Here is a 27,966-nt window from a genome sequence, read left to right as displayed (position 1 = left end):
TGAAGCCGCAGGATTATCTCTCTCCCTCCCTCCCTCCTGGGCTCCATTTTATTTCCTCTCCAGCCAAGAGGGGAGGCAGGAAGGGGCGTCACGTCCAGGCAGAGGAAACCCCGTCTCCCAGGCTCCTGCCTTTGATGCTCTCTAACAATCCTTCCTCCTCCCCCTTAGCCTACCTTGGTGCCAACAGCACAGGCGGACCAAGGAGCCCAGTTCCCAAAGGAAATCCGAACTCTCTTGCCTTTCATTCTCCTCAGATTTCTGAGCATCTGTTTTAAATCCCCTCCAAGTACGTTGGGCAGGGAAGCTGGATGTGCAGTCCCTGAGGAGGGGGAAGGTAAGGACCACGGAAGCCATGTGTTGCCCGTTCTCTCCTCTCCTGGGAGGACGCGGAGCCCTCTCCGCTGTGCCAGCAGGTCTCTGAGAGTAACAAAGCCGATGAGGGGAAGGGAGAGGAGCCGCATAGAGACAGACCCAGGCTTCTGTAAGTGCCGTGTCGGCAGCAGGGGGTTGGTAGCCGGGCTGAAAAGCCGAGGAAATCGTAGTTTTCTCTTTTACTACATTGTCGGGAACTGTGTCTCTGAGCTTTGATTGAATTTCATGTAGTTCTGCAGAAGGTGGGGGTTTTGTGCTGGTGTCTTTCATTTAGATGTGTATGTATCTGTCTTTCAGCAAGTGTTGCTCAGATATCCTTGTTACTGTTTCTTTGGGGGAGAACCCCCCCCAATCCCATTCATCTTATTTCTCTGCACATCTACAAGTTTATGAAGATGCTTTTTGATGATCTTTTGTGGGTATGTCGGGGTTTTGATACTAAAAAAAGAAAGAAAAGGGGTAAATTGTATTGCTTTAAATTGTTACCTTTTTAGGACTAATCTGCCAGAGAATGGTTTCCCTTTTTTTCTTCCACCATGCCTACCACATGTTTTTTGAATTCCTAAGAAGTTAATATCCAACACAACAGAAAAGCTGAGGAATATTTCAACGCCACCTGCATATCAGCTTTGTTTAATACTCTTCTTTCCTAGATAAATGATAATCACTATTTAGAACAACCAGTAACATTTTCTCTTAAACCAAAACGTCTTTTCTGAAGTCAAAGGTTTGATTTGGTTTGGCTTTTTGTTACCACTAGAGTAAATGTTTTAGATCAGAAACCATAGCAGGAGAGTGTTTTGCGCGTATGTTGTAGTTTATAACCTCCTGTGATTAAAGGTAAGATTTTGTGCTGATGCACTTCTGGATTTTAGGGGAAGAGGTTTAAAAGGGAGGGGGAGAGCCAGTAGTTATTTCTGTTTAGAGAACTCTAAGCATGAAAGGTGACTGGAAAGATAACCATTGGATAAATATATTTTGTAAGATGTTGATCTTGTGCATAAGTGAGATGGACCATATAAAGACCAAAACTTACCTCTTTTCCAGTGACTCATGCTTCAGAGTAATCATCCAATGCCAAAATATCAGTGATTTCCGTGCACCAAGCTTCCAAATAGTGGTTTGCATGTTTAAGGTTAAGCATATGCCTGAACGTTTGCAGGACATAGACTGCAGTAAGATCCGACTTCAAAGACTTTTACACGGAGTAGAGTCTTTGTGTAAAAGAATTATGTTTGGGGAAGGTTTCATTTAAGAGGGTGGATTAGATGAGGGCTTCATGTTTTCATGCCATGGCTCAGTTACTCTGCAAAACACTCGTCCCTGATTATAGGGTCTTGTTGATTTTTACTGTCTAGACATTTTATCTTAACTGTACTCTAGAGAGAGCTGCAATTGCAGATTAGTTTATCTGACACTTATCTAGGGCTGCCCAAACAAGAGCAGTAAACTGCATACAGCCTTGTGATGTCTGAACTGGTTTACAACACCAAATATGATAATTCCCCATTAGATAACCATACCGAACCCACATTTCTCTTTCTATAGTAAACTATGCACATTCAAAATACACTTGAGAAATAAGAGGGTATGAGGGAGGGTGGAACGAAAGGAAATTGGTATTGATGGTCATTATACTTCTGAAATTCAATCTTCTTTCTGTTAAGGGCAATGGTGAAGGGTAAACCCGAGGCAGCTTTAAAACACTCCAGATGAGCAGAGGTATTTGCTGTACCAGTGAGATAACATTACACCTGTCTGCAGGCTGGTTCGTTCTGTGCAGAACAGCAACAAAATCCTCTTCCTTCTTCAGCAGCTCTTCTGGAGGTTAAAGAGGCTGAATTCTCCATTCCTTTCCCCTGTAGTTAATGTTACAAAATGAGGATGGATTGTACTTGACTGGTCCCTCGTATTTGGATATTGCAAGCTGTTATACAATTTGCAGGAGAATGCAGCCTAGGAAAGATGCTTTCAAAGGCTCAGGAACTAGACAGAGAGCTGTTAATGGTAGTTATTAATTTGCTGTGTTCTAGAAGTATTTTTTCCAATGAATCAGAAAAAAATAAAAATCTTATTTTTGTAATCATGTGCTATGGGTTTATCATTGCAGGCGTTCCTTAAGTCATTGGGCAATTCCATTACTTCCTAAAAGAAACAAAAGTTTCTGTCTTTGGCAGATGCATGTGACATTTCATTGCTTGCAGTCCCAAACCATTCTGGCCCAAGAACAGCAGTATAGCATGGATCAGGCTGCAAATGATGCTACACTCGAGGGTTTGCAGGCACTGGCCTTTTGGTTCATTCTTGCAGTTTCATTGCACAGTAACAAGAGGGTTTTTAACTTGTGTAAGCTGTAAAGCTGTATGCATATACCGTATCCTATGTGAAAACACTTCTCCTTGGGCTATTAAAATTCAGGAAGACGTGAATCATCCAAACTCTTAATAGTCTATATTTTCCTTGTGGGGAGGGTGGTGGATGTTGCAGCGGTAAGAGCGATTGTTTCTGTAAAAGCAGAAAGAGGGGGAGAATGGAAAGAAATGTTGGGATACAGTGCTGAGGAATACCTGTGTGAAGGCAGTGAACAGAGAGATACTAAATGAGCCATTCTCTGGTTCAGATAATTTGATGTGGTATTTCTTACAGATGCATTATGACTATGGAATTAATCTAAAGCTATGCCGCTGATAGTTCATATCTATGTTAAGAACTGTCCTTTAGGAGTATCTTCTGATTCCTTAGTGGGTGGTGGAGAAGAAGGTGGTCTCTTTTCTTTGCAAAAGCTGTTAAAGTTCTTCAGAATAAAGTTCCATTCACAGAAATTATCTTTAGCAGTAGGAACCACAAAAAATTATTTTGGGGCTGCTTAGGTGTATATACTGAGAGCATGGGACGGGGGACAGGCTAACTAAATGAAGACATCAGCCAGGTCTTTGCTAGCGTGGTGTTGAGTGTGAACATTAAGCACGTGAGTTATATCCAGGTGTCAGGCTGCACCAAAAAAGCGTTGTAAGAAAGATCACCTTTAAACTGGCCTGTCCCATCCCTGTGTGCATCTTTAAAGTAGTATGTCTTCCAAAATTATGGCTCAGCTCTTGCGCAGTGTAGATCTAATACAGAAAAAGGAGCCAGTGCATTTCTCCATCTGCAGAATATTTGCTAATTAAGCTTTAGCAAGGGCACACCTGAGTGCAAATGAAGGTTAATGGGATTGAGCAGTTGTAAAACCTTCATTTGACTTGGAGAGCTTTACTCTAGTCAACAGTGAATGAAACTGGCAGAACCCAGTTCATCTGAGCTGCGTTGAAAGATCTGACTTTGTTTTCAGCTCAAACTAAGCAGACCTGGTATGGAAATTGGAGAGATGATGAATGCACAAAGCCACGCTAACTCTTCTAAACTGATATTATTTTTTTTTTTAGACTCTTAAAATTATTTTATTGGCTTTTGCAATGAATCTGCTGGGAAAGTTCAGTGTTTATGACTGAACAGGGTAGATAAGTACGTCTTGAAATGCTGTCAAGGAAAAGGATACATCTTGTTTTAGAAGTTGTATTTGGTTCTCAATGGCCTCTAAACAATGGAAATAGTGCAGTGCTTTTCTTGATTTCGTTACAAGAAAGGGCTGACAGACTGGAAAGAAACTTTTGGAATTCGTTGCCTCATTCCAATGTATCACCTTGCCTGTAGAGCACAGGGGTCAGGTTTGTGGTTCCTTTCAAAAGTCATTCCTATTTCACCTTGTTCCAGTAAAAGGTAGAGGTTCTACTAATCAATCAGATGGTTTAATATTGCAAAACGGTTGCACATTCTTTTGAGGTTCAGGATGAGAAGCCTCATGAAACCTTCTCATTGGCAAAGACAGGTGAAAGCAAAAAATTATGAAAACAGTTAAAAAAATAATCATTGAATCATTCAGTTTTGATGGGACCTTGGAAAGTCATCTATGCCAACCTGCTGCTCAAAGCAGAGACAGCTATGAGGTCAGATCAGATTTCTTAGGATTTTGTCCACTTGGGTCTTGAATATGGTCAAACTAATGTTTGACAAGCGAAGAATTCCTGTAATGGAGACTTAACTCCTTATAACCAGTGCCTCGTTGCTAGTGGTTAACAGCAGACATTTAACGGGTTACCCTCTAGCTGCCCATCGCAGAGGTGGGGTCTTCGTCTGCCGTGGTGATGACAGGAACCCGCTTTGTCTCGCAGCTCTTGAGCTGCTCTGCATTTATACCGCAATATTTTGTGTTTCTGACATTATTGACTGTTAATAAGGAAGCAGAGACTTCTGCAGCTCATTTTGTGGTTGAGATTAACCAAGAGGAGGGGAAACTTGCTTGTTTATATAGAGCAGGGTGTAAACAGAAGTTCTTGAGGAACTTCTTCACATACTCGGATTTGACAAAACATTTGCAAGCTTTAGTCAGCTGCTTTACCATATCTTGGGGTTTCTCTCCTTAAGGTCTCTGGTGTCAAACAAGCTTTGGATAGCATCTTGTGAGCACGGGCTCTCCTCTAGCCAAGCTCTAATGTTTTGCTTCTCTTTCTTCTCTTAGTCCTGAGAGAGTAGAGAAGCTCCCTTTCATCCCTTTCAGATGTTTCCTGAAAATAGATAAGAGCTTCCCACATAGTTCTGGTTAGACCACAGGAATTGGGACAGTTGCTTTTTCGAGAGAGACACCACACGTTGACATAGTAACTGTTATTTAAATATCGAGTTTGATAAGGAAATTTTTTCTTCTTGGTTCCTCCCATATTTTTTGTTTATATCATTTCAGAGCTAGCTTATGCAGACAATGGGAACTTTTAGCAACGCTATGAAATGTGGTTATGTAGCCTTCTTTTGAGTCCTTTTCAATACTTACTTGACTACATGTGTGCAGCACCACTTATCCCTCTGGATAGAGACTGCCAGGTCTTTTCCAGCTTACAGATACACAAAAGACAGCTTGCAGCGTGAACTGAAAACATAAATGTGTCACAGAATCCCTCTGCCAGACAGATTTTAAGGAAAAGTTCATCATAGTAAATAAAAGCTTGTGAGTGAATGTAGCACTGCAGGGCGACGTGGTCTGCAGTTGTGACAGCTCTGCTCATAAAGAGCCTACTTATAATAAATCATTGCTACATAATATACCATGCATATGTAATATGCGTGGTATTAACATGCATGTTATATATACAATATATACGTATGATACCTAATTTGAGAAATTCTGTTAATACTGGGTTTATGTACTTGCAATCCTGCAGATTACTCACCCTCACTTGACGCAGGGAAGCTAGCGGAGGGGCTGCTTTCAGCAAGTGCTTCTGAGGCACCAAGAGTGTGTGAATGTTACCAGTGAGATGAGTTTTCTGCAACTGCAACCAGAATTTCACATAGAGATGCTCTATTTATTTCTTTCAAACCAAATAGTACAAAAGAAAGGCCAGAATATATTCTTCTCAATGTCTTTTATTTAATAGCTTTCATTCTGGGATTTCAGAGTGCTCTGGAATCATGAATTAAGCCTTTAAATGCCTACATTAGGGCTTCTGCATCTAATCCCTGAGTCACAGAGGAGTAAACTGAGTCACAGAGGGAATGGCTTGCTCAAGGTCATACAGTGTGTCAGTGAACACAGACAGAGGCAATTGTTTCCTCTTTCTAATCACTGAGCAATTGTTTTTATAATCTGGGTCAGTCTTCTGACAGTCTTCTCCCTACCACTGCTGACAGCAGCTTCTGGAGGCAGATGGATTGCCTTTTTGAATCTTTCTTTTCTTCAGTGTTTTGTGTACAGTTCATAAACACTGTCATTAAATAAAGAATTAAAGGGTTGTTTGGGTTTTTTGTAGCCCTTGTGTATTGTTCAATCACAGGGAAAAATACGGGAACAAGAAATGAGGATAAGTTGCTAAGTCTCACTAGGTAAGTTGCCAAAGGTTTTATTTCAGGCAGGAAAGCAATTTAACTATTCTACATGTAGAAGAAGAATGAACCATCTTTGATTGTTTCGTTGGTGCATCTTTCAGTCTGTAAATATTGTCTTCCTTTATCCTAACAGAGATGTTTGGAGAGCTTCAGATTGCTGTTACTTTTGTTTATGTCACCATCGTTCCCATTTGCCACTACAGGAGTTGCCATCCTCAGTAGGGATGATGCGTGAACGTGAAAAGCCACTGTACCTGCGGCTGTACCTAGTCAGGATTTCTAAGGCAGATTTGAGCTTCCTTTTCTGCTGTTGTAACTGGTTGTAAAGCTTTGGTCTTTGTTGGCGTTTCTCTGGGAGGCCGGGCGCGTTAGGTGGGGGCTCAGTGCCGTGCTTTTGGCCTCCTCCTTCCAGCCAGGGCAGTGCACCTGCTCTGAGAGCACATCGACCTTCCTGCGGAGCTTTAGGAGTCAGATGCACGTTCACTCCTCAGGGTGGGGTATCTCAGCCCCCTCGTATCCAAAAGTAACTAACTACAGTGCTGAATCCTGAAGCTGAAGCTAGGATACCCATGCTAAGCCACACTGAGTTCTTATCTTCCCTCTAACTGTTGCTTTTAAGCTTTCAAGCAAACAGCAAAAATGATGATTTGATTGTGTTCTACTAAAACCACATGTATTTCCAAGCAGATATTTTAATCGCTTGGCCAGTTTGGGTGGAGGTTGGTGGACGTGCAGACTCCTGGCCTCGGGAATGCTGGGGCTGCACTCCCCTGCTGCCAGGCTGGAAGCGGGCTGGAAGCAGGCTTTTCGGTTGCTGTAGGATTTTTACGTTCATGATGCTTCACAGGCAACTGTGATTCACACATTTTACTGGCTTGGGCCTCTGATGGGTAGAGGGTCTCGCTGAGCAAGCTATGGCCCTGTGTTTTTGCAGAGTTGTGGGTCGGTGGCATGGCTCTGGGCGCGGTCTGCTCAGAACTGGGGAGCCGACCCACACCTGAGGGCGAGGAGCTGTTCGATACCAGACTGAGCCCGTCCCCTCCAGACTGGTACATGTGATGGAATAGGATCTGATCCTCTGTTGCGAAAAGGTTTGCTAGCATCTGTCTCTCCGAAATAAATGCAAATGTGAACAGGCCACTGCAAATTTTGTGCGATAAAGATCAATTCCTAAAAAAATTATGACATGCTTTGCTCACAGGACTTCTGTACCACCAGCAACTCTTAGCAGCACAAACCTGGCAGCTGAATTAACAGTTTCATTCTGCATAATTCTGTTCTGCTTAAAGCAGAAAGGCAATTATATTAATGTACCACTTCTGTAGGCACACACTGTTCACAGTAAGCATGATTCTAGGTCAGTGTTGCCTGCTGTCATAATATTTGATGACTTTTTTATTAAAGCCCCAGCTGCTGGAAACAGCTGATGACATGACCGTATCAGCATATTTCATTTGTAATGAAAAAGTTTTAAGTCTTCTGGCTGAAGAGATAAATTTTAAAGAAGTGAGCTGTCAAATACCAATAGTGAGTGTCCAATATGACTACAATATCTCACATTTTAGCTCTGTCAGGTATATGTAGGGCAGTTTGTACACTGAGGTAGGTCTGTGTGCACATGAAGACACAATGGGAGTAATGTTTTGCTTATAAATGTCTTCTAAAAAAAGATCAAAATCCCAAGAGAACTTTGACGTTGTTTCTGAGACAGAAGGTGGTGAAGAGGACACCTAGTTGCATAGTGCATAGTGTGGTGGTGTCAGGGCTACACCCAGCACACGCCTCCCTTGCAACAGTGCGTACCCCTCCCTGCTTTCCCAATTATTTATTTACAGCCCCACGTGAATTCTTCTTCCTAGGAATTCAATTAAAGTTGTCATTAAAACAGTCTCCTTTGGTTCATCCTCCACAGGCTCTTCTCTCACAGCACTCTCATTTTAGCTTTTTTATTTCAGAATTTAGCATTCCCAGCTCTTCTTTCCAGGCTCAGGCACCGCCAGGACTGTGGGCTGCCCCTGCTATTTCTTAAAAGCCAGTGATCACCCTCTTGCATGACTTTTCTTATGCTGCTGTTGGGATAATTGTGGACACAATGGCCTTGTCATTCTGCCTTAAGGTGACTGTATCAGCAAATGTTTGAATCTATTCACTTCCTGACATGGCAATGAGTTTGTTACCCCCTGCCGAGGCTGCTGGTAAGCAGGCTCCCCACGGTAACTTCAGCACTGGGGGAAGAGGTCTCTGCTTGGCTCCTCGGTAAGGAGGTAGCTGAGGTTCATTAATCCTCAGGAAAAGGGGACTCTCTCCTTTTCCCTTTGTTGCCAATCGATGCAGAGAGAGCTGTCTGTCCAGTGTGCTCAGCTTTGGACAGGGAAAAACAAAGTCTTTTAGAAAAGCCTGATAGCTAAAGTGATAATTAACAGAAACAAAAGAAAAGCTGTGACAAGTCAGCTTACACACACGTAAACCACACGCAATCTATGCCTTTGCTATGCTGCACACTGAGGATCATAACTCTTCCGCTCTTGTGTCAAATGTGCTCCTCTTTCTCTTCCTGGGGGTGAATTATGGTCCCAGTGACATGCACCGCTGTCACTGGTGCTTGTACTGGGGCAGAACCAAACAAGGATCCCATCCGTTTGCACAGACAGTATGCACTTGGCTGTTGTGTGCATCGGGTGGTATTTGTAGATGCCCAGATCAGTGTCTCCTGGAGATCTGTCTGACACTTGGAAATACACGGTGACCGAAAATATTTACAAGAGGGCATTAGCAGATTGAACTGAAGAAGGCATAGTTCATTTATAATGCTATTCCAAAATGGAAAGCCTAAAGGAAGATGATGGATTAAAGGTTAAGTAATTGGGGTCTCAACCTGATTCTTCATTAATCTAGTTGCATTAATATCCTTGTATTCACAGAATTTCCTTGAAGTTCCCTGGTGAGTGATACCTTTTCCCCTATTTCAACTCCTCTATTTTTTCCCTTCCCTTATGCCTCACCGAAATAAAATAACAATTAAAAAGACCAAAAAACCCCTAATCCCAGGCACTTGAATCTCTAAGCTTTTTACCATGGCTAATCCTGTTTTGCCAATGCCTTCCAAGTGGCTTGAATCCCCCCGGTCAACAGTAGATGTTAGTGATTACTGCTAATGGACTGTTTCTTTGAAGGGAGTGTAGGTAGGGGGAGGCCATCAGGTCTCCTGATGCTGGCATGTCAGTCTTCGTGTAAGTGCAAAACAGATCTTGTCTTGTGCAAGTTACCAGTAATTCTCAATGTGGGCAAGCAGGGACAAATTTTTAGACATGACCATACTCCGGTGTTTGCTTTGTTGAAAATTATTTTGGTGGTATGAGCCTCTTTAAAATGAGAACAGCTCTAGAAGAAATTAATGTCATATTAGATGATGTTCCTTTTTATATCCTTTTACCATGGCAAACATCTGCCTTAGAAGTTTAGTTGTAGATGCCAATAAGGAAGACACATTGCTTAAAATAGCAGACCTGAAGAGAACACCATGTGGACATGTTGCATTGCTTCTGGTACCCAAGGTAACTCGGCTGTTTAGGCAGAAATTTCTGCGCTGTATTTCTGTGTGTGCTGTCCTGTGTCCCAGGCAGGTGTCAGCAGTGTTTGTGGCTAAGTGGCAGCTGCCCCTTGGGCTGTAATTAAAGTTCTGTCATTATAACCATAAACTGCTCTTGCCTTTTCAAATTTATAACCCAGGGTGTTTGTAACAAGATGAAATAGAGTTAAGAACTTACATATAGCAGCCATCAATTCAAGTAGATCTCGTAAGTTAGTTCAAATCACACTGTTCTCCTTATAATAAAACATACATGTGTTTGTCATGGAATTTGGTGCTATTGCAGAAATTCTGTTTGTCTGATGAAGCTGATTATTGCAGAGGTTACTGAGTGCTGATGCACAGTGGGGCCAGGATGGTGCAAATGAAGGAGTGAATTCTGGGCAAATACCTTGCAACCCCCTAATGCTGCATGTCTTCTCAAAAAGGGCTAATGCCTGCCATGGAGGGTCCTGGTCAGTACCCAAAATTAACAGTCATCATCCAAAAATTCTGGTATGCATCAAATCACCTATGTCTTCCAGATTCCACACTTGCATATTAATGCTGTCACCTCTGAAACTGGCTCTGATTTTATCACTTATTTTGCAGTCAGATACTGGTTTTGAAAGCATAAAATGAAATATATGAAGAAAAGAAATATTTTTTTTCAGTGTTATGATCAGTAAAGTGAAGACAGGTGAAACAGCCTGCTGTCACTATTACAGGTCTTGTTGGTTTGTGGGTTGACCATCACGGTTGTATAAAGCAAAAATAAAGCATGGGAAACAGAGAAATAAGTCTCTGGCATTGCATGTATTTTTCTAGTAAATAGTATTAAATTTTAAGTGAAATTTCTCTTTGTCTCTTCCCAAATTCTGCAGCTAACTTGTACTGTGTAATGTGTTAGGCAATTCATACTGCATCACAATACACTTACTTAGTGCAGTAACAGCACTGATGAAAGAGCAGGCAGTGCCATGTAACTTGTGAAGTTATAGTACAGAGCTTGAGACGGTACTCAAAAGTTCCTTTCCTGGGATAAAGGATCCAGCATTTGTGTTACTTTTATGGCATTTTGTAGTTTTTTTCAGTGCTTCTTGGAGGAAATGCTAGCACAGCTGGATTTCTTTTGTTATTAACACATCGTCTTGTGTTAACGTCCCATATTACTATCCTTATTATGAAAACTATGATTTGTTTTGTGGATGTCTTGTTTATCATATCGCTCTTTTGAAGCCTGCCAGTGCAGGGAAGAAAGCAATCACTTGGGAATACATAACGTAGGAGCTAAATAAAATCATACTGAAATATCATGTGGTATGATTATATTTCATGAAAGCTTGCTCTATACGTTGACATGACTGTAAGGAACCACTCTACTTATATCCACTTGTGTTTGTTGTCAAAACTATAAATAAATGTACATGCATGGAAAACAAAAATACTGAAGAATTCTAGAATCATAGTTAATATACTACTGAACGTCTTTTAATTGATAACGTCCATGATATTTAATATTCTAAGACTAAATTTACTAGTGCATTAAATAGGTCACAACTTTAATCATAAGTCATAGCAAAATAAACATTTGTTGCTTTAAAGTAGTTCAGTGGAATTAGTGAAAGCAGCCTAGATCCCCTCATAAGCTATCTGAAGCTAAGCCAAAAATAGTGGATGTTAATTCCATTTCTATCCTAATCCTTTCTCTGCTTGTCTAACAATTCTCTATGTATTCATAGCAGGGTATCTGCCTCAAAGTTCATGCGTGCTTATTTGTGCGTTCAGGTGTGGATTTCCTTTGAATGTCCAAATGAAAATATCTCAGTTCAACTCAGAATCTACAATCGGTATTTCTGCATAAAATCACTTTCCTGTAAGCTATGTATTTACTTTTTAAAAAAGAAAAGTTAAGCTAAGCAGTCTTTTCTGCCCAACATGCACAAAAAAGTTTCAGGTCCCTGAGTACCCATGAAGTCAGCCGTGTTTGTATCCATGTTTCCTATGGGTAATCCATTCCTCATTAGCTGATTCACAAAATACAACGGCATTGCATGACTGTGAAATTAGAGGGGTTCCATGTTTTGGGGTTGCTATTTTTTGATCTGTTTTTGTTTGTTTGTTTGTTTGGTTGGTTGGTTTTTTTTAGTTTGTCACATTGTTCTTGGTAGCTGCCCCCAGCCCCTCCCTGGACATGTGTTGGTTATGTGCTGGTATAACCATCCAGACACTTCTGCTTCCTTCCCCTTCTCAGAAACCATCAGCTGGATGCAGCCTGCATGAACTCGTGTAGGGAACAGCACCTCCAGTGTGTGTACGTGCAGTGTTGTGACTCTGTAGGGGTGTATATACCTACCTGTAAGAGCTTTTGCATACGCTGGGGAATGAGTGCCAGCTTTGCACGTGTGAAATGTGGAGCCTGGGAAGGTGGACAAGGGATTATGTGCCCTTTCCAAAGCCTTAGGAAGCAAGGCATCGTGCAGGTTTGCTCTGGGTTTATGCCACTAGTAAGTTTGTGGGCTTTTGCAGTGGGGAGTGGTCTTCTGTTTATTCCCTGTGCTAACCTTAGCAATCGGTGTGGCTGGGTTGATGATGTGGCGCAGGGAAAGCTAAGACAGTTATACAAAATAAAAAGAGCAATCAGGGTCAACAAGCTGATGCAGTTTGAGGCACACCTGCGTGCTTGCCTGTGCTGCTGTGGGATGCTGTGGCAAGGCTGGACTGCAGCAGAGGTGAGGAAGGGCCAGGTCCACCAGCGTGAGCGATTCTGCAGCCAGCGCGCTGCGTGCGGAGCCCCACGTGTGCCAGGCTGGCTCGGGGCTCTGCCTCTGCCAGGCGGGCAAAGCGTGCTGCCGGTGTGAGAGCTCACAGGTCTCTCCGGAGTGAGTGGGGAACAGGAGCAGGGAATGGAGGGGGAAAGCAATAGGTGGGCTACAAACAGGGAAGTGTTCCAGCTGTCTGGGAAAATGTAGCGTTGGATTTCAACACAATAGGAAAGAAAGTGCGTTGTTCTAAGGGAAGCTGATTCATCATGTTTGAATGGGGATTTGATTTCTTTTTTACCATTTCCCCCCTCCCCCCTTCCTTAACTATGTCCTAAAGTATCAGGTAAGATGCTGTTTTACTTCATTGATCCTTGTTCCTGTTGTTTTAAGGTCCCAGAGTCACAGGATAATTGTTACAATTGTGTTAGCATGGAACACTGGTCTGTCTGAGCAAAAGTGTTCACATGCTGTTGATACTCGGTGGTTATAATGTTGTACGTGTATTTGTAATGTGTAATATATGTAGCATTGGTCTTGATTTCAGCTGCGCTTGGAGTCTACGCGGCTGGAGCAAAAATAAATCTCTGCAGAGTTTTCTTTGGAGGTTTCGTTGCAAACCACACTAGGTGTTGTTTTCAGTGATGTCAATATACTTGGACTGTTTCATTCACCTGAATGTGTTTCTTCACATTCAGGTGATGAATCAATCTCAGATTGCTTCACTTCTGCCAATTACAGAGGTTTCTGCAGCGATGCTAAGTAAACAAAGCAAATAGAGGTCTCTGTGCCTATATACCCATGTTTGAACCTTGTAAACTTTGTGAGATTGCTCCTCAAAGTTTGCACAGCCTTGTATCTTCTGTAACGGGATATGTTTGAAGCTTCCTTTCACCTGAGACTCAATATTTGTGACTGAGGATTTCCATTAGTAAATGTTGTTTCATCCCAGTGTGTGCGAGAGCCTTTGCAGGCGTTATCTTTTAAGGAGATTAAATGTACAGTCTTCACCTTGCGGACAGCTATGCTCTGGTGTTTAATCCTATTGACTGCTCTGAACTCCATGGCAGACTACACCTATCTGTGTTAAGTGGCTGCAGGAGGAGTGTGAAGTGTTTTAAAACTGTCACGTTCCCAGTTCTTGCTTCTCTACGAAGTGCTGAGTGAGATTTTGTGAGGGCTTTGGGAAAACTTGCAGAAATATGTTGATGGCCAGCCTGGCAAGAAGTGGTTGCTTTTGGCTGCAGCTGCACTCAGCAGTGTCTCTAACCCAGGAATCTGAAAAAATTCCATTCCTAGAAGAAAAGATGCTTTTGCGTTGTCCTTTGATGCCACCAGCCTGTGGAGTCCTACAGGGCCCGGAGGCTGCGTGGTGTAAAGAGCAGCCTTGATGCGGGTGGAGTCTGTAACGAGTTTAACTTCTAACTAAACAAGCATGTAGGAAGGAGGGGGAACTGCCTTTTTTCTGCACACAGTCCAAATTCAAGCAAAGCCTAATGCTAGAGGGTATTGCTGCCAATCTCAAGTCCCTAGTACACAGCCCACAACAAGAAGCTACTCAAAGAAGTGATTGCAAACATTGTTATTTTTTAACGTTGTCTTGCTCAATTTAATTTCATTATGGAAAACTGCCAAGGCAAGTGGATTTCAGGTGATGGGAAAACTGCAGCCTGAACTGTTAGCTTGCCAAAGTTAACAACGAAAATGGAATTACAAGCGTAAGAACTGATAACTGTCTGGATCAGCAGCAGAGCTTTGGTTCGTGGATGGAGCAAAAGGCATGCTCCTCATCAGTTGCGTTGGTAGAGGACTCTGTGAGTCTCTAAATGTCATATTAAAAGCATCACATATTGAAAGCTTCTCACCGAGAGGTTTGTATGTGAGTCCTTGGAGCCACTGGTCTCTTGGCATTACGAGTGGACTTTCCTGTCACACTTACAGAGTACTTTTGTCCACCAAATGTGGACAAGACCCTTTCTTGTTCCACACATTCGTTTTTATTTTAGTGGTACAGTTCACAAGAAACTGTGAAGGTTTCTGTAGGAGTCCTGCTAAGGAGGCAGAGTGTACAGAGTGCATCTGAGGGAACAGATTGTGGCTTCCACTGTACTTCTGTAAACCAAAATATCCAACAGTGCTTGACCTGGAAGCAATGAGTAAATGCTCTAGATTTTTCTGTTCAACAGAATGGGTTCTTTTAGGAAACAGAATATGTTTGTATGTATGTGTGATAGATATAGTTATATGACCATATTAAAATAACTTAGTTACACAAATGTTGCAAGACCTCTGTGACACCAAGGGAATGTGCGTAATCAGTCAGGGGAAGATCCGATTCAATCAACAAAAATGGATCACTAGATCTGGTTAGATTGAAGATCTTCAGTTACAACTTCTCTTAGATGTGGATGTGCTAGTATAGATGTTAACAAGGCTAGGATACTATAGCACTCAGTAGAAACAAGCATTTTCTAACAATAGAAGTGACTAAGTGCACTAAAAAAAGGACAGAACCACCACAGTACTTGGGCTACAGAATTTCTTGGTTTGCTTTTACCCTGCTTCTGGTGCAGTGAGTATGTACCTTCCACAGCCAGTGTGAACCTGTGAATTCCCAAAGGTGGTTGGCACAAGAAGCCCAAACCATGCGCGGAAGCACGTACCCTTAACAGACTGCTGAGATGCACACTTTCCATACAGCCCAGTGATTCCTAGGGGAGTTTCTCCCCCAGCCTTTCACTGGGTCCCTCTTTGCTGCCACCTCCTATCGTGCCAGCGGTAAGCACAAGCTAGAATGCCCACTGACCCAATGTCTTCACACCGTGCTGCCCAGCATTTTTTGTCCTGGGACCACTGGCACTGACTCCAAACAAGCCTAACAGAGCTCATTTCCTTGGGTTTCATCCAATTTCTACTCTGCTACAGGTGGTCAAAACAATTTTGTCCACATCTACTGCACACTTGTGTGGACCCTGGGAAAACAGTTCACTAAAATAGTGACGGTATTGTGGAATAAAATCTGAAGAAGCTTATTAGGAAGGGGAAGGGGAAAAAGGGAAAACTTGTTCAGTTGTTGAGACTTTGTTAATGCTTGCAAGCTCCAGCAGTGTTTGGATAACTTCTGAAATGATACTGTCAAGAAACTAAAAACTGAAAAGTTTTTTGTTTTGACAAACCAGTTAGCATCGTTGCTTTAATAACACCATGGCGAAAAGCTATCTTGCTTAAAAATACTTCTGTCTTTGCTCAAGTTATATGACATCTCTGGACATTCCAAAAATGGCTCCAGCAAAATCAGGGGAGATGATACCTGGCAATGCTGAGACTGTTATTGTTAAAAGGTAGAAGATATTTTTTTTCCCCCTTTGTGTTTCGTGACATGTAAAAAACCCAGAATTTCAATAAATCCTGCTTTAATTCAGAGAAAAACCTCTTGTGGAAACTGAAAGTGGAAACTGGCCAGTCGCTATACTACAGTATAGTGCTTTTTGAAAAGTATTTGTGAGCTGTGAAAAGCAAGAAGCCCAGGCAGAAAGTCAACAGAGACTGTAGTTTGCAGTGCGTTTATTTCCTGCTTAAATTTCTTCTTTTTCTTCTCACCATTTCTTGCAGATCTCTCTTTTTTGCCATGTCAGCTGACAGCCACCAGCTCCACACTCATTCCTACCAGGACTCACTAAGTTCTACTTGTTACAGTCTCTTGAATGTCAATAGTCACCCCCTGTCGAAGAGCTCCTCAAGTCTGGCTTATAGTGGGCAATCAAGTTTAGAGGAAAGTCAAAGCAACAAACAGGAGCTAAAGAAAAGCCACAGTAGCACCATCTGCCATACCCTGGGAAACAAGAGTGATGCAAGGAGTCCTGGGTGGTCCTTCTCACAGCCTGGGATGGTGGGACTTGGATCAGTGGTCCAAACCATGAGCGACCGGTCAGGCAATGACAATTCACAGAGCAGAAGTAAGACTACAAACCATATTCTTATCGCTGAAGAGTCCCCAGTGTCCTGGGAAGTGAGGGGCACTAAGATGTGTGTAAAGAGCAGCACTGTTGAGAATGTTTCTTCAGCCTGCATCGTCCACCAGCAAAGCATGTGTAAAACGGAAGAACCAGGAACGACCCTTCAGAGAAGCCACTCAGACCTAACTTGCAGTTGCAAACAACAGACCTATGTCACTCACGTAGAAACCAGTGCTGCTCACTCCAGCCTAAGTTCTAGCTGCAGGCATGATCCACCAATGGCTAGGGTGTCTTTCCAAACGCAGAGGTATGGATCAGAAACAAATGAAAATACATCTCACTATCAAAACCTTGTGACTCATCTTCCCGTTCTGCCCAGAGACCAAAAAGTACCCACAAACAGCTTTGACAGCAGTGGTATTCCACGTAACACTACTGTTTACACAGATCCTGGAACGTTTCACGCTGCCGTGCTAGGACCCCACATGCCTGGAAATGGTTTCTCAAACAGGACGATGTTCAGTCAAGCCACTGGGATTATTCACGGTGGTCTGACTTACGGTACTATTCCAAACTCTGCATACTCCCCCATGGTGATGACGGTTCATAACAATTCTGCAGGGGCCTGTAATATACGGCAGGACCCTTGTATGAAGGTAGATGCCACCGTCCCTGCCTACTGCCATTCTTTGCCCATACCATCTATACAACTTGTGCCACGGTTGGTATGCTCGGTTAGCGAGTCAGGAAAAGAGCAGGCAGCACCTGGCTATTTTCATTCCTTTTCTACTTCAGACATTCTGACATATCCTAAGCTGGTGTCTTCAGTAAGTGAATCAGGCCTGGATGCCAAGAGAGTCCTGAAGTGCTGTAGCATTCCTGGAGAACAACTGCAACATGCTCAACACTGCGCTCAGCCAGAGAGAGCTCCTCCAGAAACAAAGGCTGCCTGCGTTGCCCTTAGTAGCCAGCAAGGTGCAGACATGGTAATGACCATGAAGGATATGTGGACTATGACCTCTATGAATGATTTAACCAAAGGATTGAAACCAGCTCATGAGTTTAGAGATGCCGAGGTACAAACCCTTCCAACCATGGAGTGCAAATCCGTGGCAACAAGCCCGGCGGCTGCAGCAGAAGGCCACTCGCATGTGTTCCCCGAGGTGAACTTGGAGCAAGACTTGGAGGCCCCCAAATCTCCAGTACGTGAAGTGAGATGGGATGATGAAGGAATGACATGGGAAGTGTATGGGGCATCTGTGGATCCAGAAGTCCTTGGGTTAGCCATTCAAAAACATCTTGAGATTCAAATAGAACAATTCCAGACAGACCCTGCTCAGCTGGCTGGGGACAGTAATGAGGAGCCATCTTCTGATAAAATGGGGAAAAAAAGGTCATTCAGAACAATGATGCATTCCCTGAGATACCCGAGCTGTTGTGCTCGTTCCAGTACTGCAGTGGAGTGAGCAGAGCTGTAGGATGTAGGACAGCTGTGCTGCTTTTAAATTGTAAATAAATGCTGACTCTTAAGTGTTAACACAGTACCTGTGGACAACCCACGTCAGGATAAATGGGAAAAGTTCAGTGACCGTCAAATGCACAGCAAAGCAAGGAAAAACCCGTGACCGGGCCATATAACAGGACGTGAGGTTGTACCTACATCATGCCATCTGAAAGCTCTTGGCTGTATTTAATGTAGCACTGTTTTATTCTTCTGTGTTAGTTTTAAATGATATTGTAAGGAATGAGACTTCTTTTCTAAATGATGCATCTTTTTAAAATAATTTTTAAAAATAATTTAGGGTTAAGTATTTTAATAATTTAGGGTTAGAAAACAAAGTTAGAAAATGATGCTTTAATCAAAGTTCTTAGCTTTCGGTCCTACTCCCTTAAATTGTTTTGGGAGATATTTTGCTGTTAATTTATAATAATGCTGACTATGAGCCCACTTTAACTGTAGGCAAATTGACAACTAGTGTAATGCTGTATGACAAAGAATTACAACTGTTGCTACATAACTCTGAAGTAATTTCAGTATTGCAAGTCTGAACTCTTCCCTTTGCAAGCTGATGTACAGTTGGAGGATGCTCCTGCAACTTTCAAATTAGTTTGTAGTAATGATGAGATATATTCTAAATAATCCAGCACTGATGTTTACCAAGTGATTGACACAAATGTACAGTATGACCAAAGATGACTCATGTGATGTGAATTACTTATTGAATGCTTGTTTTAGAGACATGGAACAAAAGCTGTTCACATTAGTCTGTCACGCTATCATACCCTACAAATCATAAGCAGTTTTGTTCTGCTTATATTAAAAGTAATTTCCAGTGAGTTCTTTTTATGTGCATCTATCCTGAACAGTGGTTATTCTGTTGTTGCATAAACCACAGGCAACTGTTTGCATGTAACCTTTGCTCCTCTTGTGTTCCCTGCCTGGTCTGAGTCAAGCGTCTGCTGAAAAGTGAGACTTCGTGCTTCGCCAAAGCACAGCTCCGAGGTTATTTGTTCCAAGTGCCTTGGTCATATGGGCAGCTTAAAGATTTTTCTTCCAAAACCAACTTTGCAATTTCCCAGTGAGAAACTTTTGATGATACTGTAATGCATCCATAGTCCAAGGCCTGTTTGAACTGAAAGGTCTGTCAAGGAAGCTGAGACTATTATTTCCAGTGTCGTCTGTGGCCTTTGGTCAATGTCTAAGCTTCTTTAGGAAACTAGGAATGTGCAGTGTTGTTTGATGAAGACAGAGGAGGAACATTCTGTCTCAAAGGAAAACTTGCCATATCAGAGAACTTACTGCTGTGGGATTATCTATTCTTTCTTTAAAATTGTGTGGTCATGCTTTTGTTGGTTTGGTTTGGGTTTTGTCCCAGTAAGTTAGCAGGCTGCCTACAAAATGCTCGCCTGACATTTTTATATGAGCAGGAGCCCCTGCTGCTTAGGACAGCTTTAAAATTTCATCTAGAAAATCTTTAAATACAGGACCTGCTAGCTGGAATGTCCTGCGATGCACTAATTTAATAATGTAGACTAGTTTAAGAACAAATTCTAACTTCTGAACAAAGTGGAATTGAACAGAGCTGGCTCCTGTGAAACTCACTTTACATTCAGGAGGCTCCATTCAGGCCCTGGGACTTTGGCCTCAATAAAGTCTGAACTCAAAATGAGTTTTATACAAACGGAGTCTGAAACCACTGGAATATGATGCCTTACTCAGGATGCCTCTATAGCTGTAGGCATCCAGGTTTCCACAATGATCCTAGATGTTGAAGTTCCTTTTATTAAAGTTTTACTAGAAGTAAAGAAGCAAAAAAAAAGTCACCTGCTATTATTTAGCGTTTAGTTAAACAGTTTTTATATGGGCTTATTTTCTGGTCCAGAGTATCATAAGCAGTACCAAACATTGATTTCATCCATTCTTCAAATATCACACTTTGAGAATTTTAAGCACTGTAATGGCCTAAACCTTTCTGTTGTCTGTTACCTTGTCCTTGGCTGTGCAGGAAAATTAAAGATTGGAACAATCAAACTAAAGCTTTAATATAGCAAGTGACCCTTGCTCCCGTGACTGTCGTAATCACACTTTCAAGCTATTTGGCATACGAGTTCTCCTTCCCACCCCTGCCTTCCCAAGCACCCCTCCAAAATAAAGCCCCCAACTCTAGGAAGAGGCTAAAATAGGACCAGTGTCAAACTGGTCAGAAAGAGATAGTTTGCAGAAGGGACTGGAGCAATATGGCAGTCCCCCGAGTGCTTTGCTTCTTGTATACTGTAAAGGCTGGAACAGCTCTTAGACTTCACACAGCTCTGGTGTGAATTACCTATGGTTTATATATTGGTACAGATTTGCTGTTATGGTGCTAAACACTGATTATCATTCCTGGGTGAGAAAAATAAATAACAAGTGAGGGGAAAGGACACCAGCGATTTGCTAATCAGGAAAAACAGATGCTCGCTCATTACAGGCATGGTGAGTCTTTAGGATACTAATTGGAGTTGCTGTGGGAAACAGACGTATCGTTTGTGTTTGAGGATTTCCTATGCTTTTGCAAAGGTTAAAATACGAGGTATATTAATGGAGATCTGGGAAAAAAGCAGACAAATACTCATCTAAATATTAGCTACATGGGTAAAATAAGCTGTGTAACTTTTACGATGGATACCTCTTAAAAAAGGGAATTTGGATTCACTTTGCATTTGGGTTCAATTTAAAAAAAAAATTTAAATGCGGTTAGGTTGTATATTAAGCTTTCTTCATATTAGAGCTCTGTTCAAGTGTTAATCTTGTAAACGTGAGAGCTCTTATCTCTGTTTTTTATTTTTTTCTGACTTGGAAAAATCCGAATCCATTGCATTCTACTTTTAAATATGACTAAAGCAGAAGGAAAACTTCCACTAGATTTATAACTGAGCAGGTCAATGCTTAACACAGATGCATGTCAAGCTAGGGTGAAATCAGAGTGCATTATTTCCTTCAGCCCATTTGAAAACCAGTTTGCATTGCGTCATGTTGCCTCTGCTCCCCAGCCCGAATGGTCAGCTATCGTTTGCAGCTGATCAAGCTGGGGTTGCCTTTAGCACAAACCCTCAGTGAGGGCTGCATGGCACACGAGGAACTTAACCCTCTTGCCTCAGTGCTCCTTCTTTCCCTTAAATAGGGAACAGCCACCTGGTAATGCAGCATTTTGGGTATGTTATGTCATCCCTGGACACTAAGTAATGTCTCTAGAAGGAACGAACTGTATATGATACTTGGTGGGTATGGGATTGATAATGGGCTGAGATGCTTAGGTCAGTGGTTCAGCACAGACTGAAAGGAATTGATGCTAATATCACTATGCTGATGAAATAGCTCTGAAAAATTTATAACATTTCATTTCACTCTGAATTATTATCTTGCTTTAGTAACAAAGGAGATGTATCACAAACTTCCCAGCGATTCCTGCTGTCCCTAGGGTGATGAGGAGCCAGCCATGGGGATGGGGGTGTGCAGCTGAGGGGCTGTCCAAAGATGGCAACCCCGTGACGGGGTCCTGTGGGCTCTCTCTCAGTCGCAGTTCAGTCTGTGGTGGTTGCAGACCGTGTGCCTTTGGCCTCATGCTGCTGGAAGAGACCTTTTACTAACACAGCCTGGATCCTGAGCTGGTTCTGCTAAGGACGGCCACGCATCTCACCCTTCCTACACAAGTTTTACTGTAGGAAGCCCTGCTCTAGGGTAAGCTTATCTTCCTTCCAGAGGTAGCTGAAAAAATGATGTGTTGTAGAGCTGAGCCAAAAGGCACCACGGAGCAGCACTGCTCCCTGCGTGTCCATGGTCCTCCGAGACAGGAGTCAGTGGAGAGGAAAATACAATTAGCTGTTCTGTACCCTCCTGTAGGGAAAAAAGCATCTCCAGTGCAGGGACAGGGGCATGCATTTCTTCCTGATCACTTCTCTGCTTATAGCCAGTAAGAAATAATGGCAAGCTGGACTAATTGCATTATTGGATAGACATTTAGTCTTTTAAATCCAAAGCAGTAACGACCTGTCTGGAGACATGCTGAGGTAAGAGGCCTTCTGGAAAGATGTTACTCCCTGTTAAAGATGGAATAAGAAAAACTGTGTAGCTTTGCTTAGAAAAAGTAATGTGTGGTGAGTTTGGGATAAAGCAGAATCTTGGATGGAAGAAAAGACCCAGGAACCCCAGCTCCAAACAGGGAGCAGGGCCAGGTGCCCTCCAGACACTGCTGTGGCCCCCTCTCTGAGGAGCTTTTCCAACTGTGAAATTGCAATGTTAATACTTCATTACCATCTGTTCCTTTCAGACATGTTGAGGTGATTAATTTATCTTCTTAAGCCCCTTGAAAATGAAAGCAGTCTATTAGTGCTAAGTAATACTGTTAATTGGCAAGAGAGAAAGAGGCAGCCTGTGGGTTTATGAGTTGGAAATAAATAATTCTCATCGACTCCCACAGTACCAGTTAAATACCTTGGTGGGACTTGCTGTGTCAGTCACTTGTGTCTCCCTTTCAGGGGACTTTAGATCTGTAAAAGTGAAGCAAGTTTTGATTTCTAAGTTTTATTTCTTTTTCCTCCATTCAGAACTATGGATCTGAAATGAGGAATACAATGTGCCTTTTGAGCTTCTTTCCAAAGCGTTGTTGTTTACGCAGGTCACAAGATCCAGCTGACCCTTTGCAAATAAGGAGGATCTAATGCCTGCGAGCCTGTGTGTAGAGCCCTGGGCTGCTCGTGTCTGCAAGTACCGTGTGCCTGCTGAGGGAGGGACCCTGGTGCTTTCCACTGGTGTTCTAGTCCAGGGCATCCCACTCCCCTTCCCCTATAAACCACAGAGCCATGTGGTTTATAAAGGGGAAGGGACGAGTAAACTTTGTGGGTGATGTGTGGGTTAATGAGAATTTTATTTCTTTTCTCACTCAAAAAGAAACTTGCAGCCAAAAGTTCTGCCCGGTACAAAAATGGGTGTGCGCCTTTTTCACCTCTGCAAGCTGGAATGAGTGTATCCATTTTCCACGGGGCAGCAGCCCCGCTCTGGGCAAAACCAGTGCTGTGGGGTCATTTCATCCTCCTCTGGGAGCTCCTTCACAGGACTAAGCTCACGGCTGCTTGTGGCTTTTACTGCCGGTCTGCATCAGTGAAGGGAACGGTGCATATCCTTTGCTGTGGTCACTCGGATGCCCGGCTTCCATCTTCCTCCAGCTGGAGAAGTGCTGGGTTTTGAGCTGACAGCCATCACATGTACAAGGGCCAATGTGTTCAGATAGCAGAGAACTAAGCTGTAGCTTGTCTTTAGAAGCATTAATCCTATCTAATATGTGACCTAAACAGATGTCATCTATCTTACTATCAGCCTTTCAATACGCTACGGGCTATGCCACTCAGACAACATGAGAAGGAAGCTTAGAAAACAAGGGGGAGAAACAGAAGCAAGGAAATGACACTGCAGCTGTCCATCCTGTCCCGGCCACCCCCTGCTCGCCTAAGGGCAGAAAGGGCAACTCCAGCAACAACGAGGTCCAATGGACGATGCTCAGCAACAACAGTCGCAGGTGACTCAGCGGTGTGATGAAGGAGAGAGGTTGTCCCCCATGATGCTAAAAGCAGCGTAGCACCACAAATCTGGGTCAGGAGCTCCGGTGAACTCCTGCGGGCCAGGATTACATCTCCTAGCTCCACCTGGCGCACAGCCCAGCAGTGCAGACAGACGCTTTTCCCCCTGCATTTTTCTGGTACCTTCTCACCTCCTACGATTTTAACTGTAAAGCAGAGATGGGGTCCCAGCTTCCTGCACCATGAACCTTGCCAAAACACCCTTTTGTTTGTGCTTTCCAGTGCACAACTGCTGACAGGCAGCTCTTTGCAGTCGATGAAGCACACAGAACTCTCCAGGCTTGGGTGCCGTCATCTGACCTGCCCAGTACTTACTGCCCTGACAGCAACGGCAGGAGCTGGCGTTTCTGGTCCTTCCCCTACCACGGACACAACACCCTCAGTAATGACACATGCATAAAGTCAGTCCTTTCATCTCCTCTGACTGCTTTTTGTGATGGTTGTATACAATTTGCTTACCCTGTCTCTGGCACTGGCTGTAGTGCAAACTGCTTCGCTCCAGATTGGGAGCAGAAATTCCTGCATGTAGGTGAGTTAAGTGCTGTCTTGTGTTCACATTGCCTGGAAAACCCTACAAATGCCATTGACTCAGAGAATCCAATTTTAGGAAAGCCCATACATTAATTTGAATTTATGATGTGATGGGTTATGTTGTAATTCCTTCCTTGTTTTCATAGGGATCTGTGTTTGTTAAATTTCATGCTTTTTTCAGCGTGGGACTCACTTTGATGGTAGAGTTAGGGGTTAATTTAGTGCATGCTGCTGTAGCTGCTTTCTTAAAAGGGATCTTGGAAAAAGCTGAGACAAGTGTTCCTGAGAAAGAAGAAGAGGCCTGTTTTGATTATGTGTTGCCCATTGTTCAACAATCCACTTCCCCACTTAAGCAAGAGCAATCCCTAGAGCCGTAACATAGCATAGTTGTCAGATAAAACAGCCCTTGTGCTTTAAGCCTGTGCTGAGTCCTTTCCTGCTCCAGTTTTGGCTGGAATATATGTATGTGTGTGTATATATATATATATTTGTGGGTTTTTTTACATGGTGTTGGGAGGGTCACATGCACAATGTTTAGTGACCAAAATCACACAGCTTGTTTCACTACAGGCTGAAACTACGTTTGTGACAGAACAAGTTTTGTGAAGGAGGTTGAAGCTTTGTAAAAACAATTTTTGATTAGTTACAATTGTTTGAAAAGACATGCTGTTTACATGCGCTCTCCCTCCCTCCTAGTGTGGGCCCTTCGGTGCTTTGCCTGAGCGCTGGTGCCAGGACCTTTTCTGGGGCTGCAGGACAAGCATCTCCTCTGCTTTCACCTTCCCTGGAGGCCCTTCCCTCATGTTTGTGTTGGCACCAGTGCCCTACTTGGGGCACCAGGTCTGTGCCTTCCCTGCGCATTTTCTCCTCATTAGGTTCTTATTTAAGTCTTTTGGTTTTTCTGTCATAGGGAAATGGAATATCTGGGTATTACATGCCTTTATACAAAATAAAGTACTTCCCTCTATGGGGATATTAGATTTGGAGGTTTCTATCCTGTACTGGACACCAGCTCTTTCCTGTATCACTTTCCCACCTTTCTAGCATCGCAGAAGCCAACTATCTTCCGCCAAAGATGATTAAAAAATAACCTCACCAGGTTTAACTCATCTCCTCAACCCTGCTGTAACAAGCAGGAGGTGATGAACGATCCAGAGAAATACATTGTGCAGGATCAATTGCTTTTTGTTTGGTTTTTTTCTGATTAAAATGCAAAGTGAGCCCCTGGGAATAAATGGAGATAACGTCTTGAAACCAACTCAAATTTATCTTCACGCAGTTCTTGAATTGCTCTACATTAGCCTGCATCTGAGCTATCCTCCAAGCAGCCAAACACGAAGCAGCTGCCCTGTCCCAAAAGCCAGTCGCTTGCAGGCTGAGAGGCAGGGTGTGTGTGTGTGTGTGTTGAACCACAAAACCCAGCTCTTTGGGAAACTAGAGGTCTCTGAATTTTTAACAGTGAGCTTGCATGGGAAACTTGCCCATTGACGTTCTGATTTCTTGAATTTACAGCATTTTTAACATCTCAAGTGCGCCAGGCAGTTATTAAAAAAATGACATTGTAGTGTACGTGGAACATGTCTAAGGATTTATGTTTAATATTTCATTCTTCTTCAATAGTTGTAGGAGCCACCAAGTCTAGGATCAGTGAATCACTGTTGGGATATGACTTTGCTTATTGAGTGTTTTTCTCTGTGTATTGTAGACTGGCCAGCAAACTGTGGCAGAGTGTTACTTTCAGCCAAACACCGCAGGGAGAACTATATCAGGCATTGAAGCAAAGCCACACTCCTGGCCTTGGCAAGTCTCCTTGCAGGTATGCACAACCTTTATGACAATTTTTCAGTAATATAAATATCACCGTCTTGGAAGAGGTTGCTGATGAAGTCAGTAACACACTTACTGACAAGTAACACTTCGGCACATTTTTGTGTAGCCATTGGGCTATTCCTGCTGCCGTCAAAGATGTTGTCAAGTCTATTGTAACCCACAACACATATACGCTTGTTCCTCTTGCTTGTAAAGCGCATGTGAGTTGCAGTACCTATCCATCACACCTGACCTTTCCCCTTGATAGGTGGCAAGACATAGAATTTCTGGCCATCAAAGAATCTCCTGTTTCTGCAAAAGGCTATGTGTATATGAAGTGGTCGCTGTTTGAGATGCACCTACCAGCTGAGGCTTGGGACGATTTCAGGAGGGAAAAATAACGACAACAATAACAAAAAAGGCAGAAAAAACGGGCAAGGATTAAAATGGCCATACCCATGGTTTTGTTTTAGAGAACATGTGGGACTCTTAGGAAAAACTACTTGCCTAGGCACATATCACACAAAAGATGCTGTGTTGACAAACATCTGAATGTTTGGGTATGTGCTTACCAACATGTCTGTGCATAGGGTATGGAGTCTTAATTACTTTCACTGAATACATGATGTAGTACATAAATAATGTTATTTCCCTCTACAATTGCTAGTAGCCCCTATTGCACAAGAGAAATAATTTCTGTTGCCACAAGTTCATCTGTTCTTCTTCTCTGTCCCTCTACTCAGCGATGACGTTTCTTTGGCTAAAACTTTTGTTATTTTTTACATTGATAGGTTTGGACCACAACAAGTAAGAGATTTGTTCACGTCTGTGGTGGGACCCTTATTCACGATTGCTGGGTTCTCACTGCAGCCCATTGCTTCCAGAAGTAAGTTCTGCTTTTGGTTAGACTTCCTGGAGAAGCTACAGAAAACCTTTCTGGTAATCTCTTTAAATGAAAGCAGCGTGTGGAGTTTAGGTGTAGTCTGTACTTCTGTTGCATGTGAAGTGGGATAGACTATATGTGAGACAGGCTGATAGTAATTTAAAAAAGTTTGCAGAAATGAGAAATCCTTAACCTAGAAGAAGCGAAAAGGCCAAGTGTGGCATGCAGGAAAAGACCATTACAACATCTGTTCACAGCCTCTGTATGAAACTGTTTGTGTGGGAGTTCAAAAATATTTAGTTTATCTCTGGAATTGAGGTAGCTTGACAAAAAACCGCAAAGATTCAAGGCACGTAAATACAGCACAGAGAGCTCTGAAAATCCCCTGCAGGGAAGTAAAGCCTCGGACTTAAGCAAAACTGACTGCTGCCCCTCTCGGCTCCTTGGGCTGCTTGGTGACTGCGAGGTTGGCCTCTGGCCATGGGCAGGATGAGCTCTGGGGGAAGGCTGGGGATGGATCTGGCATGCAGTTGTGAGACCGAGCACCAGGTCACGGCCTGCCTGGAAGGGGACCAAGGACAGACGTCAGAGAGGATATGAGGGCGGGATGCAGCCAGGCTGACAGGGACAAAGAGAAAACAACCCACTTCCAGCAGCAGAGCTTGAAGCAACTGGTGATTCCCCCGGGAGCTGCATGAATTTCCCCAATGCCTATAAGGACGACCCTTCTATAATTTCATATTCTGCTTTAGGACTGTTGCTGTCTCTGAGAGGAGCGGCCATCAGCTTGCAACTCTGCCTTGGCATCTGGCTTCACCTCTAGCAGTGCCATGCTTGCCTCGCCGCATCAGTGTGCTGCACTTCTTTATTTCCCTTTCAAAAGGCAGCGTTGTGCTGCTTAACTCTGCGGTAGAATTGTGGAACTGGGAAATTACATTATGAGGCATTAAATATAGGAGTTAACCCAACTGCTTCTCTTCAGCTGAAACTATTGCAGCTATTGAAAGATGAATGGTCTAAACTGGAACCAGAAACATTCTTTAAGAACATGTGCAT

At 43.0% G+C, this 27,966-nt stretch overlaps 1 protein-coding gene across 2 annotated transcripts; it reads left to right on the top strand.

Annotated features, from left to right (window-relative positions):
- Positions 1-27,874, top strand: GPRIN2 (G protein regulated inducer of neurite outgrowth 2). 2 transcript variants are annotated; one of them, XM_055808346.1, is made up of 4 exons: positions 1-481; positions 16,231-24,216; positions 25,924-26,034; positions 26,819-27,874. In XM_055808346.1, exon 2 carries the CDS (start codon positions 16,247-16,249, stop codon positions 18,038-18,040), a length of 1,794 nt encoding a protein of 597 aa, XP_055664321.1. In that variant the 5' UTR covers positions 1-481; positions 16,231-16,246; the 3' UTR covers positions 18,041-24,216; positions 25,924-26,034; positions 26,819-27,874. The 2 variants fall into 2 exon arrangements, with proteins under 2 accessions (XP_055664321.1, XP_005236799.2); XM_005236742.4 differs by having other exon boundaries at positions 2-334.
- The last annotated feature ends 92 nt before the right edge of the window (positions 27,875-27,966 follow it).

Source organism: Falco peregrinus, chromosome 1 (assembly GCF_023634155.1).
Source record: "Falco peregrinus isolate bFalPer1 chromosome 1, bFalPer1.pri, whole genome shotgun sequence".
NCBI classification, from domain to species: domain Eukaryota; kingdom Metazoa; phylum Chordata; class Aves; order Falconiformes; family Falconidae; genus Falco; species Falco peregrinus.
This window is presented reverse-complemented; position numbering and strand designations above follow the sequence as displayed.

Coding starts and splice junctions, on each gene's coding strand:
- GPRIN2 (XM_055808346.1), top strand. CDS start 16,247: ATGTCAGCTGACAGCCACCAGCTCCACACTCATTCCTACCAGGACTCA.